Source organism: Carya illinoinensis, chromosome 2 (assembly GCF_018687715.1).
Source record: "Carya illinoinensis cultivar Pawnee chromosome 2, C.illinoinensisPawnee_v1, whole genome shotgun sequence".
NCBI classification, from domain to species: Eukaryota; Viridiplantae; Streptophyta; class Magnoliopsida; order Fagales; family Juglandaceae; genus Carya; species Carya illinoinensis.
This window is the reverse complement of record NC_056753.1, coordinates 34,589,232-34,604,855: the sequence shown is the minus strand read 5'-3', so window position 1 is coordinate 34,604,855 and position 15,624 is coordinate 34,589,232. Positions and strand designations below refer to the sequence as shown.

The following is a 15,624-nucleotide window of genomic DNA, read 5'->3' as shown; positions in this document are numbered from 1 at the left end:
TTTGAAATCTCAAAGTGGTTTGTTCTTATCATTGACATATTGATAAAAAAAAGAAGTCAAATTATGCTGTTTCCCTTGATCACATTAGTATCTTTTTGTTATGTTTTTTTTTACCACCCAATGAATAATCTTGACGTGTGGGTCCAGTATATTTCACCCCTCACGCATGCAAAAGAAAAGAAAGCTGAAAAGATTTGATCCTGTATCATATGTCACTCGGCCTACAACTTACAAACCGCGTTAGCGCACGAACAAAGCAAGCAAAGGAATAAAATTTATTGCATTAATTATCAATTGATGCATTATTAAAGCAGTTGTTGATGGTATACTTATGATTCTTCCTATGAAATAATTAAAATTCTCTAATGATTTCATTAGGAATGAAAGCAGGAAATCGTGATGGCCATGCATGTGGGTTCTACAGTTTGGACGATATCTCACGCAATTCTTGGAGTGATTATAAAAGAGAATACGGTTTTGCTTTTTATCACGCCCACCTGGATTAAAATGTCGGACAAAGATAAACCCATAGCAAATAATAATAATAATAATAATAATAATAAGACAATAAAACAAGTTTCGACAATATTCCTTATATTTTGTGGCATTGGGACAGTTGATACCCCCCAAAAAAAAAGGAGACAATCCAGTTGGAATGAGTTGGCATTTTATAATTTTAAGATCAAAGTTTGAATTAGGACATAAGTTGACATTTGGGCTATGAGATGAGTTTTTTACTAGTGGGATACTTTGGGGGTGTTATGGTAATATGCTTGCCCTTGGGTAGTAGCTATAGTTCAAATTGGACATTCTGCAGTGGGGAGGGATTCCTAGAGTCACGCTCAGGAATGGTTGCTACATTGGTCGCCCTCACCTCCAATTTTTATTTAAAAAAAAAGTAAAAGTTATATCTCTACACACCACATACCACACTTATTTTTATTTTTATTTTATTCTTCGGCCAGCAAATTATGCATTGCGTTGCAGAAAGTCAGTTGCAGGCCACGCCCATCTCAATCCCTTCCTGAGTTCATCACCCAGAGATATCAAAACTTCCTTTTTGGTATCCTTTGATTTTGAAAATTCTATATTCCCAAAAAAGGCGGAGGCATATAGCATGTAGCGGTAATGTGCAAGAACTTTGCGGCTGCACTACGCGTGAGAGTGTAAATACAAATCACGGATTATAAGGCTTTATTTTTTCGTTGGTTGAAACTGAAACTTCAATCCTACTAAACATGTAGAGAGAAACGCACCGTAACGCATGTAGAGAGAAACGCACCGTAACGCATGTGGATGGACAGGCCTATCGATCGTGGAACGGGGATGCAAAACGCAGGGCAGATTCTCCAAGAACAGGGAGTTTTGAATGGGTCAAATTGGACAGCCAGTCTTCTTTTTCCCTAATAAAGGATAATCCTGTTGTCCAAAAGATGTCCATGAGGACCCTACCATTATCTCCTTTTGCTATATTTTTGGCTGAAAATTTTCGGTTCCGCTCCCTTTTCTGACTAATAATATGAAAGATGAGGAGATGGGTGCATCTGCATGCAGATGCAGACACTTATCTCAAGCGATATGGGCAGACATGTTTCATACGCAACAATCTATGACAGGATACATTTTAGTGGCTTACAGCTTTCTTTTGAGTTCCACACTTTTTACTACAAAAAATCTAGAGCAGGTTTAATTGTACAAAAAAGAGAAAGCAACAGATTTCGATTGTATATGATTTTCTAAGAACTGAAAACTGGATTTATTTTGCTTACCAATCAGTTCCTTGTACTCCTATTTGGGTTTGGGCTCAGTCTGGTGGAGATCGTGGGATGGGAATGGGGGAGTGGAGCTTTCTAAGTTCAACTCTTACCGGGTCAAAAGTAGAAAGAAGGAAGAAGAAGGGAAAAAAAAAAAAATCTCGATTGCTGAGTTGATTAGATAAATGAGCCAAAATAAGAGACGGTTCAACGCTAAAGAGAGTTAAAAACTCGATTTTTCATTCATTTTCTCCACTTATATCTTACTGAAAGAAACAATACTTTGGGTCATGTGGACCAAGTCCAACATTGCTAGGGAATGAATAAAGATATCAGCTTACTTTAGAAAATCTGGAGGTTAGAATGCTACTTTTGAGATGAATTTGGGGGTTACACTCGTGGGTTTCATCCATTCATCTCCTTTACCTCTTTATCTATAAGGGGGAAAAAAAAAACAAAAAACAAAAAAAGAAAGAAGAAGAAGAAGAGAAATCACGAGGCAGAGCTAGCTCATATCGGGGCAAGACTTTTATATCTTATATTCCCCTTCGAGGGTCAAAAAGAAAACTTCAGCATACGCTCTAGAAGAGAAAAAGGGTTTGGATCAAATAGCTTTAATCATTCATGAAATTGCACTTTATCTTTTAGCCTGACAGAGGAGATTCTTGCAAGACTAAACCTTTATTAGGATTGGTTTTACCGTGTTAGGTTTGTTTGTTTATTTATTTTTATTTTTTAAATATATATATATATATTTCCCCCCCTAAAGCGGTTGGTTTCACTACTACTCAATTCCTTTTGCCATCTGCTTGTCCCTTACCAACCTTTAAACCCTTGATTTGACCTCTGTTGTAGACAGCAAGCTAGATTCCACCTGAATTGGCCCTGTTTTACCTCAAAACATGTATATGAGTTTCCATAAGGAATTGTGGCATATTTTCTCTATTTAATTCGTGGGAAAAAAGAGTTTCTGAAAGTGAGAAATTTGATACCTGTTATCTCAAGCTACAAGGAAGCAAGCAAGGGAAGCTTTATTGTGATGAGATTTTACAATATATTATGAGGATGTCTGTAGATAATGTGAAATGGAATGAATAAATCCAGAATTCCATGAAAAAAAGAAAGAAAAAAAAATACAGGACAGTTCAACAACCATATATTAAAGATTTGGATGTTTTTCATCAGCTTTTAATATGCTTGCTCAAGGGGACAGACATCCTCAAACCCTCATTGCAGCAACATCTTCAAATTTACATTTACAGTCGCATGTGCCTCTTTTTCGACAGGTAGTTTCACCAAAAAGGTGCAGTATGAAGAGGATCTAGCTCTAACTTTTTACTGCAGATTTCACACTCCTTCCCTCCGAGTTTAGTTACTCACACAGAATCCAAATGCATAAAAATGTATGCACTCGGCAATTTGGCCTTTCTATACTTTTGGCCTTTTGTGTTTTTTGTCCAAACTCATGTCCTTTGAAAGAAAAGAATTAAAGTGAGAATAAAAAGAAATTAAACAGCAACAAAGTGCTCCAATTCTATAAAAGTTGAAGAAACCGCACATAAAGCACCCACCCCTTCTACTTCGGCTCTGACTACTGCCAGATATGGAGGTTCAATGTAGTCCTCTTGGATGGGAATTCTGCTACCAAGATGATCGGGTAAGAGATACTCTTTAGGCCTCTTGAGTCCAGTGCTTTCTTTTGTTAGCGACTCTTTTCTGTTTCTCGTGATTGTGCTGTGTCTTTGGGGATAATAAAAGTTGCTAAAATTGGCAGGGAGTTGAAGAGTTAAGACATTCTCTCTTGTACACAACCTTGGAGTTAGAGACAACACTTGTAGCAGCTAAGGAGGAGATCACAAGAAGAGAATATGAGCTGATCCATCTCAAAGATCTTTTGAGCAGGACCATCAAAGAGAGAGATGAAGCGCGCGCAAGATGCCATAAGCTAATGTTGGAGAAACTCGTGCTTCAACAGCAGCAGCAACAACTAGAAGAGCAGCAACTAGCTGCTTCAAACATTGAAGATGAATCAAAAGGCACCGACTCTAGCAAGCATTCTATCTCTTCTGACTGCCATGGAAACATCATGTCCTCTCCAGAAACTGACCCAATTTCACAACCGCTGCCACAAGCCGCCTTGCAATTAGTATCTGAGAAGCCATTGCCAGAAAAAGGGAAGCTCCTGCAGGCAGTGATAGAAGCTGGACCACTCCTGCAAAACCTCCTTCTGGCTGGACCACTCCCTCGGTGGCAGCACCCACCTCCCCAACTTAACTCCATTGAGATTCCACCAGTGTCTATTTCTTCCCCATCACCACGTCCTGCACGCCAAGATTCTTGCATTAGTTTCAATAGTTGTTTTATTAACATATCTAATGCTCTGTGATGACTCTGATTCTTCCCCCAGGGCCAAGCATTGAGAGGTTGCTCTCCGTTGACCAACACCTAGCTAGCACTTTCATCTAATTTCTTACTACTCTCATCCTTTTCATACTATCAAAACATGAAATGGTCATTAGAATGAAATGGATGGTTAGCTGTTATGCATCATTTTCAAAATTTGTACACAGCTTAATTTATCTTAGAAATGAAAATCCTAACTTTCCTAGCATCTTGGATGGAAAAATTGAATCTCCTTCTAACTAACTCTAGTTCAGACTAATTCAAAACAGTAAACTACTTAGTGAAAATGGATTTGAGTTCCACGAGACCAGATGGAGTAATTTAATAAAAGCAATTGTTGGGCTCATGTGATTTCATTTTGCTTTTGCTTTTTTATGTTGTAAAAATAAAGTAAAATTATAATGATGGTAAGTATGACCAAAACAAGCAATCAATCATAAATCTTCCCAGGGATTTTCGTTTCCATGGAGCACACACCTACCATGCACTCACGGTGAGTGCCTGCCACTAAAAGTGCATCCAATTAGATTTCCCCATCATAACTAATGAGTTGAGCACTTGAGATACATCCGATATAAAAAATAAGGCTCGATCCCCATCAGAACTTTATATAAACAACCAGCACTTGATCAACAAGTTCTAATAGTACTAAAACCCAGTACGAAGTTATGGGCATGGATTGATATAGACCACTAATGCAACAAGTCAATGAAATTTTTAGCAGCTAAAGAAGTAATAATCAACAAGCTATGAAAATTATAGGGCTGTAAAATTGCAGCAAATACGTACATTGTCCTGACTCCTTAAAGGTTCGTTCTGTGACTGCGGGGCATGCGTGTGTGTGATGGAGGATAGGCCCAACAAGTAATAACATGACCAACTCAATCTTTTAACTGGATCTGCCGTGGAAAGATTAACAAAAAAAAGTCATTTATTGGATTACTAGATAGCATTAGTTGCTTATGACATCTAAAATTGGTATATGATCTTCCTCATGATGATAAGGAGATCAACTTTGAAAAAAAGGAAAGGAAATCCCAAAACTACTCCTCCAATCTTAAACCTCACATATATAGCTCACTTCTTTACAGCATATATAGTTGAGAAATGAATTTACAAAAATAAACATTTTACCAAAAATAGAGAACCATGGATTGTAAGATCAGTACTACTCAGTAGTTGTTTCCATCAACTACTTTAGTCACTTTTTGTCTTTAATTTAGAATGTATTTAGGCGTTCTTTTATGTCTATTTTATTCGCATCAATATCATTTACTTCTTACGTATTAAAAAAAAAAAAGAAAAGAAAAAGAAGTACTTTGGCTGGACCAGATCATGTATTAAAAAAAGAGAGTAGTGAGAAGTGAAAACCCATGCATTTCGGTGGAGTCGATCGAGTAGGCATATAATTTCCCAGTTCTACTATACGAATTAATAAATTCAATTCATTGTTAATTTCTACACATACGTACATCACCACTATCGAGACCACGCCGCCCAACACCTATAACTATATATTGCTCTTTCTTAATTATGATTTCGTATTTATTCACCACCAATTTCATCCTGTGAAAATATTTTCATTATATTTAATTAATTTTCGATACATTTCATTATTTATGAAAAATATTTAATAATTCGTGAAGTAATTCATAATCTTATTTATCTCTCTTCAAATAGTGTTTAAATTGACATCTCATGAACTGATTATTTGGATAAGGATGACAGAATAGCCCGAATTATTTTCATTTACAAAATGATTAATTTCTGAGTTTTGCTACGTATAATTAAAGTCGTATACTAATCTTTGTATAAATGATGATTACTTGATATTTAAAATTTAAATTAATACTGTTTTCAATAAACTTTATTTTTTAACCAATTATATATATTAGATTGGTATACATATTAATGCGCAGTTATGCTTTAAACTAAATTTTTCCTTAATTTCTACGACTCCGTGATGAAATCGAATTTCATTTAAATTGTTATAACCATTGTTTTATTTCATATTTAAAGCCAGGTACAGTAACTTTACCAGCAAGTCAGCTCAGGCAAGTTGTATTATATATTGATGATCATGTATCGTTGAGTTATTCGCATATTACATCTCTGTGGTTTTTTTTTTAAAAAAATTTTTTCCTTCACTTTCAGTCAAGTTATTCCAAAAACGCATCCATTAAACAGCAGCTGCTTGAAGGAAGGCTTTCAGGGCATTGACTCCTACACCACTCATTAATGCTCGCACCTTTAAGCAAAAAACGAATATTATGTATCAACCATCTGTAAGCCCTATTAATTTACAGATGGTGTCAACGATTCATGAGATGGCCTGTTGTTATTTTCTATAACAAGTGGGTTTAGGGCTTAATTAATTTAGGGTGGCTCACTGCTGGGGCTCCAGCTAGTACATTTTTAGTGCTTTTTTTTTTTTGTCTTTTTTCACATATATTTTTTTAATACTTTTAAATATAATTTTTTCAAAATTAATAACATTATTAAAAAAATATTTTCTTAATTATCAAGTAAAAAAAAATTTCAACAGGAACCCCCAACAGAATATATATCTAGCATTTTCCATTAATTTATGGGACTAGCTAGCTAGTGGCTATAATTAACGAGTAATATTATGTACAAGTTCTAAATAGAAAAGCATGTGCTATACGAGTTCTTTGTTAAAAAAGTAGATTCCACTAATAAAGAATAATATTTTTTTTTATACTTTTTTAAGGTTGGGTCCACTTTATTATAAACGTTTGCCTGGGACTTGTCTAGCTATTTGATGCTTGTACAAATAATTTCACATGACCAAAATAGATCTACCATTTGATAACCAATGAAGTGAAAGTAATTAATATTGTCCTAAATGATCATCGAGGTGAAAAACTAATACCCTTTCATTAATTTATTAATAATAATATTGGTTATAATAACTCAAAAAATGATCTAGCTTATATTCAAAAAATCATAACCCTTATTACGCCCTAGATGGGTACATGCAGATTCTAATATCAATATATATATATAATTACGATTATTATTTTCTATCTTTTATTGGACGGGTAATTAATGATCATGATCATCTAGAAAATGCGCGCATGCGTTACATTCACATGAGGAATATATACTTGAAGTAGCTGATCAGTGTTGGCCATGAACCTAATACCTATTATATTATATATATATATATATATATATATTTTCCAGACACGTATTCACTTTATTTAAAAACTAAGTTGATCATGATATGCTCGTCTTCATGTGCTAAATGATGATCAGGAGAAGGAGGCAGCAAGTGGCCTGGAAGAGAAAGTTGGAAAAACAAAACTGATGTGGAGAGCATGGAGAGGAAGCCATGACGAAGATCTTGATCCTTTACTTCCCCCAGCCATATCTTTTACTTTTCTAGCTCTCTAGTGTTGGTTTTCTGCCTCTTATAACGTCGTGCCGAACACAACTCCGTGGCACTCCAATATTTATACTTTTTTCATGCCCAAGAACTTCCCCAAGCTACCTAGCAGCTAGCTCGCTCCTTAATTATAAACCCAACCACAATACCCATTGACTCACCTCCTTAAAATATATATATATATATATATATATATATATAATATATATGCCCCCCCACACACAAACCACCAATAATGCAGGCATGCATGCATCATGCCACGGTGAACGGTGATCGATCATGCATGTGATCTATATTTGATTAACCAAAAAAAAAAAAAGGATAATTAGAAGACAATTAAGTTGGTAAAATGAAGAATTCTACATTAAATTATATATAAATCGAAAGAACATGCAAAGCAATCTAAATAAAAATCGTATGATCGATCATGATCAACTAGCTAGCTAATTATTTACTATATAGCTAGCTTAATATTATTGCTAGATTAATACTTAAGAAATGCAAAACGTTGAATATATATATATATCTCAGCTTAATTAATTCATAGCTAGTGTGTATGATGAAGTGTAGAAGTGGTCAGATTAAAATTTAAGAACTTATAGCTAGATTAGGACGTAGGATATACGTACCGTATACATATTATCAAACTTGCGAATAAAATATGTATATATAACAATGTATGATCGCGCTAGCTAGCTGATCAAACTTATAACTATGTTGTCCAAAGTTATAAGATTCTCGAATCCTGCAAAATTAATGAAGATAGCAAGATCATATCTATCTGAGTCAAAATGAACTTGAGCCACTTAATTAGCTTACCTCTCGAGATGATTTATTATATAATTATAATTAAGCTCAAGCTGGAGTATAAAGCACAAATTTGAAACGTAAACATTCTTAAATATCAATTGTGCGTACGTATTATATATGCATGCGTGATGCCATCATATAATGTTGATGGGGGAACGATCGATGACATTCATAATACCTTTGATCTTGATTTTTCGGCGTTTTGACTAATAATATCTATCACAATACAAGTACTCAGCTATGCATTAATTGATAAGCTTTTCTTGAAAAAAAAAATAATAATAATTAATTGGGATTGAAAATGAATAATATCTATGCCTTCTTCTAAAGGGAAGCTAATTTTCACGTAGTAAATTAATTATACTACGATTCAGTCGAATACGTACTTCAGAATTTTTAGCTTTTTCCAAGCCTGTAAATATTAATGGCTTTACCATTTTTTTCTTTTCAATATATATATATATATATATATATTACTTGATAGTGTCACATAAATGCCGATTTTGTCCCTAAATTTTTGTAGTATTTTACAGCTTGATGACTCCAGGCATGGTCTGCTTATTATAGTGCAGAAATGTTACAAGCAGCTGCTAGCTTATATATGTCATATCATGATATGATATTGCCTTTCCCCCAAGTATTCATCATGTCTTTTTATGGAGCAAAAGTGGACCTTTTATTAATTAGCACTATTTCTTCATCATTATTATGATGATAGACGAGGCCACATCTATATATATATTGCATGGAATATCAATCCACGTACGTGTACACTTGGTGGCCATCCATATATAATATGATCGGCCCAATTATGAGATCAGATCAATCACAACGATTTATTTGTTTCAAGTAAAGTCATCCATGATATGGTGGGTCAGCACCACATGATTATAAATCGATTGATAGCAAAGTTGTATGCATGTTATAATATATAGTTAGCGTTATGTAAAGATCACAAGTATACGGTACTTATCCAATGGAATTAGTTTTGTGGATGCTATATATTGTTTATGAATGAGTTAAAAGCTAGAATTGATTCACATCGGGCGTTACTGGATATTACATGGAAAAGAGATCGATGATGATCATGTCTTGGTTTCATTAATTCATGGATGTAATTCATATATGTGTATATCCGTGAATTAGCCCAGAAATCAATCAAAGTACAGAATACAAAGAGGAAATTAAAGAAAAGAAAAAAAAAAGGGGAAAGGAAAGGCTTGGAGCACCGCGGATTCCGTGGTTCCAAGCTTGCACTCCAATCATCTCAATGGGAATCGTTGAGGCAAAGTTATGGGCTTTGCTTCCTCTCTTGCTTGCCTTCACATCGCCATCTCTCTCTCTCTCTCTCTCTCTCTCTCTCTCTCTCTCTCTCTCTCTCTATGACTTGCGGTATATTGATTATTTTCTTCATTTAGACGTGGGATTAATTAACTAAATTCTAGGAATGTCACTGACACGCTCGATCTTTTTTTATTTTTCATGTTTACTCCAAAAAAAAAAAAAAAAGTTTAAAATTATGTGTCCAATGTTTAGCATGCAGATAGTTAATTTATGTCTTAAAAGAGAGAGAAAAATACTTCTGATCGATCGATCTTTTATCACGTCTGCCAAAAGAGAAGGATCATTCATGCATGTCATGAGACGCATTATTTATATATACAGTCCAAGAACTATATTATACGAAACTTAACTACTTTTAATTGGCTCACAAAACCAACGAAATAGACCCATTTTTTGGTCGGTCACGCATCAATGAATAAATCTATATGACAAGTTTCTGCATGCAACTCACTGATCACTGGAATCAAATCAATTTAGTTTAGGCCGTACGTTAGATAGAATTTTTGGCAACATGTCAAAGTCTCGATCCCTGTTGAAAATTAAAGGTTGATGAATAGTGTAGCACGTGAATACGTACGTACGCGATCAAAGAGCATATAAAAAAGGAGGTGGATTTTTATGGGCAATTAAGGAGATGAGTAACTCGCTAATTAATTAGATATGTAGTGGCCAACTAAGCTTAGGTAGGGTTTGTTTTGATCAATTCGTGAAGTGCGTTGGCGAAGTGTGAGAAAGAGAGTGTGAAACGGACTTTTCTACGTTCAACAGCTTTCTCCCATCTAATTAAACAGTTTAACACCACCACCTCCTCTCTCTATTTTTAGCTTCATCTTATTCTTTCTTTGTTTTTTTAGTCCAACTTGTTCCTTCAATTTGTCTAAATCTGATGGTCTATTTCCCAATAACTCTCACCGTTACACTGTAATTCCATAGTTTTCAACTCCATTTAAGGCTTTATATATCCAGACAGCTTCTAGAGGTTGGAAACTTAACAAGGATTGGGAGAGTAATTCGCTGTTACTGTTATTCTATTGGGTGGCTTTTTTCACTTCAAACCCTTCCTCTTCACTATATAAAAACATTACGTACACAACACAACCCCCCACTCTCTCTCTCTCTCTCTCTCTCTCTCTCTCTCTCTCTCTCTCTCTCCTCTTCTTGCTTCCTCCCCTACCCCAAAAAAAACATCTCTTTCTTTCTCTCTTTGAGGCTACCTCGATTGATCTCTTTGGGTTTGTGGTTGCGGTGGTGGTGGTGGAACATGGAGGCTCAAGAAGAAGCTGTCATCGTCATGGGGTCTAAGGAGAATACCCACATCGTCAAAGGGAAGCGCACCAAGCGCCAGAGGCCACAATCACCTATCCCTTTTGCCATGATCAGTACTGCTAATTCACCGACTGGAGAAGGAGGCGCTGGGGCTGGTGGAGGTCTCGATGGTGAAAAGAACTGCAACATAATAGATACCATTAACGATGACAACACCAGCTTCTCGCCGGCCACTTCCACTGAATTACTACAAGATAGCACTACCGAGGAAGAAGAGGACATGGCCAATTGCCTAATCCTTCTTGCTCAAGGTCAGACCCGGCCGGAGACCCCAAAACAAGTCGAAGAAGATCACGGTGGTGGTGGTGGTGATGCTTATAAGTTTAATAGTCGAAGATTCTTAGAAGCAGCAGCAACCGGCACTGGCAAGGCCGGGTATTATGTCTACGAGTGCAAGACTTGCAAGCGGACTTTCCCTTCCTTCCAAGCGCTAGGTGGGCACAGGGCTAGTCACAAGAAGCCCAAGGCCATGGCCGCCGCGGAGGAAAGGGAAAGGTCATCAAAGCAGTTCTTGTTGTCGTCGGATGATGATCAAGAAGCGCAGTCCAAGAAGAATGATCTCATCTCTTCTCTGTCTCTCCAATTGAGTAGTAGTAGTAGAGGCTTGGGCAGCAATAATAACAGGTCTAAGGTACACGAGTGCTCCGTTTGTGGGGCGGAATTCACGTCCGGCCAGGCCTTAGGCGGCCATATGAGACGGCACAGGGCGCCTAATATGGGAACCAATACCACTTTGTCCTTTACTTCTCCATCATTGGCGTTGGAGCCTGATCATCATGATCAAGAAACCAAGAAGCCAAGACAGATGCTTTCCTTGGATTTGGATCTCAACCTTCCGGCCCCAGAAGATGATCATCGAGAACCCAAATTCCCTTTTGCAACAAAACAGCAACAGCAAAAGCAACAGCAACAACCACAACAACAGCAACAACCTCTTGTCTTCTCCGCTCGGACTTTGGTGGATTGTCACTACTAAAAAAACAGGGTCAGACTTCTTATTTGTTTCCCCGTCTATCTTCCACGTACGCTTGATCTCAAAGCTAATACCAGGGGAATTGCCACAATTGTTTTTCTTTTATTTACCATTCACAAAAGTATACGATTCTTTAAATTCTTTTTTCCAATATCTTAAGCAATTGTTTCACGGACAAGTTAAGATTCTTTGTTAAAGACTTAGTTTATGTTCTGAAAGGCTTATAATTCATGGAAAGTGCATGATCAGCATCTTTTACCTCTTCTTTTGGATTGGTTTTTGGCGCATTTTCAGTTGGAAGGAATGTGATCATAAACACTTTTAGAGAGAGAGAGAGAGAGAGAGAGAGAGAGAGAGAGAGAGAGAGAGAGAGAGAGAGAGAGAGGATAATGGGTGTTCGGTTTGGGTGTCACCCCGGTCCTCACCATCGATCTCAACCAAAAGTCATGGTTTATGTTTCATTGTTTCAGTTACAAGAAAAGCAAGCCGTCTCTCTCTCTCTCTCTCTCTCTCTCTCTCTCTCTCTCTACAAGAATAGAATATTAGAAAGCCAGTAAGTAACTGCAATTCCCACATGAATCCACTTATTTTCCCTTCGTTTTTCTCTTTCCATAAGAAAGTGATATTGAAAAAAAATGCCTTATCTAGCTATTTTTGTTCTTTTCTTTGCTTGGTCCACCACCTGTTAGTTAATAGCCTGCTCATTACACCAAAGCAAACATCTGCTGTCTTCCAGACCCACAACCTTTTTAAATTGCTCCAATAGGTTCTGAATCTCTGATACCACTCGATTCAACTACTTGTAACTTTTAGAGTACGTGAATTTAGGTTGCATCAAACATTAATCAAGCTAGTGGGTTTAAACCCATTTTTCTTGGAATTGAGGCTGATCGGCAGAGAGTTGTACTTAACTGAGAGCGCAATGTAAATGCAGTCTATTTTATGAGTTTATCTGTCTCAAACTCATAAATTCGCGCAGACTCTTATAACTTGAGAAGATATTTTTTCATATATATATATATATATATATATAAACATCTTTCGGTATAATCAATGAAGACAGGTAAATTTGTGCCAAACTGTCGCTATTGATTTGTGGCATTGTTAAATCCTCATGATTAGCTGTTGTCGACCTCGCTATTGACATCACAGAGAGAATGGGGTCGAGAGGGCGGCAATTTGTGAGGTTGCCAATGACTGCCATGCATGTTGACCAATGTTTTAATTTGGGAGTTTGATGGATACGTTGAGCTGAAAAAATAAAAAAAAATCACAGTTACGTATCAAAGTGCCAAGTTTGGCAAGTTAAGGTACTCGATCCGGCAGTTTGGAGATTTTCATTGGGTGTAGACGAGGTGAATTCATTATAATTTGGCAGGTTTGGAGTTAAAAAGAATTTTCATCTTTAACTTAAAATTTTAATCTCATCATTACACATTTTTCAAATTTTTATATAAAATATAATAAATAATTCAATTTTTTCAAATTCTAATACAATTTTTTCAAATCACAAAATAATAATATTATTAAAAATAATTTTTTAAACTCTCGTCTCAAACTCAAAATTCTCATCACTATTCTCAAATCTCTCCTAAAAATATTTTAGTCTTAGATAGATTTTACGAAAATAACCGGTATATGAAATCACATTAGTTTATAGATTTATTTTTATAATATTTTTTTAATATTATAACACTTTTAATAAATTTAATACTCATAAAAAATACACTAATCATCAGTGAATATTATAATATCCAGGCACTATATATATTTCTCTTAAAACTAGAATTTATAGATGATAATATGATATCAGTACGTAAAACTGTCAAATTTATCAGAATCAATAAATGATAGAGATACAATCATTTTATAACTTTTGGTAAGTACTCTATTTTAAATAAATGATATTTTTATAAAATAATAAGTCTTATAATTTTATTTTTCAAAATTAATTTCCATTAAAAACAAAATCGTAAAAAGAAATTTAAAAGATGGTTGTCTGATCTCATCGGTTTTCATTAATTTTTGCAATTAAAGATGTCAACCTTTTTAGAAACTTGTGGGTCCCTAATGCCAGAGTGTTGCGTAATGGATCGTAACAAGACTGGGCATCATGTTGGGTCTGTTGCTGTTCAATTAGCAGTTAGCTGAAGTAGTACTGTTCGAGGCTTCCACAATTTGTTATGTACACGTGAGGTCAAGTGGTTGTCTGAATAATCAAGTAGCACGAAGTGGTGCAAGCAAACTCAGCATTTATTTTCTAATTACAAGATAGATAGAGAAATTGCGTGAAAAATGAACTTGCGTGAGCATCATGATCGTGGACCAAAAAACAAAGTTGGAAATTGTCAAATTAATTATGACGTTAAAATGAGATGAGATGATATAGTCTTAGATGAAAATTGAATAAAATATTATTAAAATATTATTATTTAATATTATTATTATTTTAAAATTTGAAAAAGTTTAATTCTAATTAAAATTAAAAAATTTGAATTATTTATTATATTTTATGTGAGAATTTAAAAAAGTTATAATGATAAGATGATATGAGATAGGTTGAGAGTGTTTCTCAATCCAAACGGCCTCTAAAAATACTATATGCATGCATGTCGTTAACCCTCAAAGCATTTGTTTTTGAGTTATTTTATTCTTGTTATAGTGTATAAAGTAAACCATCAACATCACTTAAATGATTACATGATGATATTTGATTTGTAATATTAAAATGTTAAAATTTATATTCTAAATCAAATTATGCAATGTAAATATTTTACTAAATATGTTCTATGCATTGATTTGAGAATATAAGTTTTATTTTGTTTTTACAAATTTTAGTATATACGCTCTACTTGACCAAAGAATGATACCAAAATTCGGAGTTTGATTTTCTAACGTCCATTGGGACTATATCAGAATACTACAAAATAAAGGATAATTCGGGTTTGCATGCAGATTGTATCAGAAGTGCAGCGAAGGTGAAATCCGGAATATTTTGGTCTTTGCCATCCATCTATTTGATCAAGTCTTTGCCAAATCCAACTATCTAATGCAAATTGTTAAGATCATGGCATTATCTCGAAACTTATTATTTTCGGAATAATGTTACGTACAATCACTTTTGTATATTTTTTATACATTCTACGAATATGATTGGCTGAATTAAATTTTTAATTTTTTTAAAATATACAACTAATCATATTACTGAAATGCAAAAAAAAAAAAAAAACGTAAAAATAACTGTAAATAAAATTTTTGTTATTTTTGTAACATCATTAGGATTGGACTAGCCTAATGTCAATGAATCTAACAATATGGCTAGTTTTTTTTTTTCCTTTTTTTTTTTAATTTTATTATTATTATTATTAAATCAGCTGTATCGAACTAGCTAAATTCCTTCAAATAAGACTATGAGCTGCAGTAAATCTAAACGTTTCTCCATCTTTGACTAGACATTTTTCATAGACAAAATATATATTTTATTCCAAAATACTGTATTAATTGACATTGTCAATAATAATGTTAATTAACTGATTTTGTTTATGGTTATTAATATTGTTATCTCTAATTATTAATTCACGTAAAAAAAAATAATATGATATTAA

The 15,624-nt window shown here is 34.7% G+C and overlaps 2 protein-coding genes across 2 annotated transcripts; both read left to right on the top strand.

Annotated features, from left to right (window-relative positions):
- The first annotated feature begins 3,120 nt into the window (after positions 1 to 3,120).
- LOC122301265 lies at positions 3,121 to 4,365 on the top strand. The gene is made up of 2 exons (XM_043112489.1): positions 3,121 to 3,411; positions 3,529 to 4,365. Exons 1-2 carry the CDS (start codon positions 3,358 to 3,360, stop codon positions 4,138 to 4,140), a joined length of 666 nt encoding a protein of 221 aa, XP_042968423.1. The 5' UTR covers positions 3,121 to 3,357; the 3' UTR covers positions 4,141 to 4,365.
- A 6,247-nt stretch (positions 4,366 to 10,612) lies between these two features.
- LOC122301264 (zinc finger protein ZAT5-like) lies at positions 10,613 to 12,270 on the top strand. The gene has a single exon (XM_043112488.1). The coding sequence runs from the start codon at positions 10,982 to 10,984 to the stop codon at positions 12,020 to 12,022; it is 1,041 nt and encodes a 346-aa protein (XP_042968422.1). The 5' UTR covers positions 10,613 to 10,981; the 3' UTR covers positions 12,023 to 12,270.
- The last annotated feature ends 3,354 nt before the right edge of the window (positions 12,271 to 15,624 follow it).

Coding starts and splice junctions, on each gene's coding strand:
- LOC122301265 (XM_043112489.1), top strand. CDS start 3,358: ATGGAGGTTCAATGTAGTCCTCTTGGATGGGAATTCTGCTACCAAGAT. Junction 3,412..3,528: donor TCTGCTACCAAGATGATCGG/GTAAGAGATACT, acceptor TAAAATTGGCAG/GGAGTTGAAGAGTTAAGACA.
- LOC122301264 (XM_043112488.1), top strand. CDS start 10,982: ATGGAGGCTCAAGAAGAAGCTGTCATCGTCATGGGGTCTAAGGAGAAT.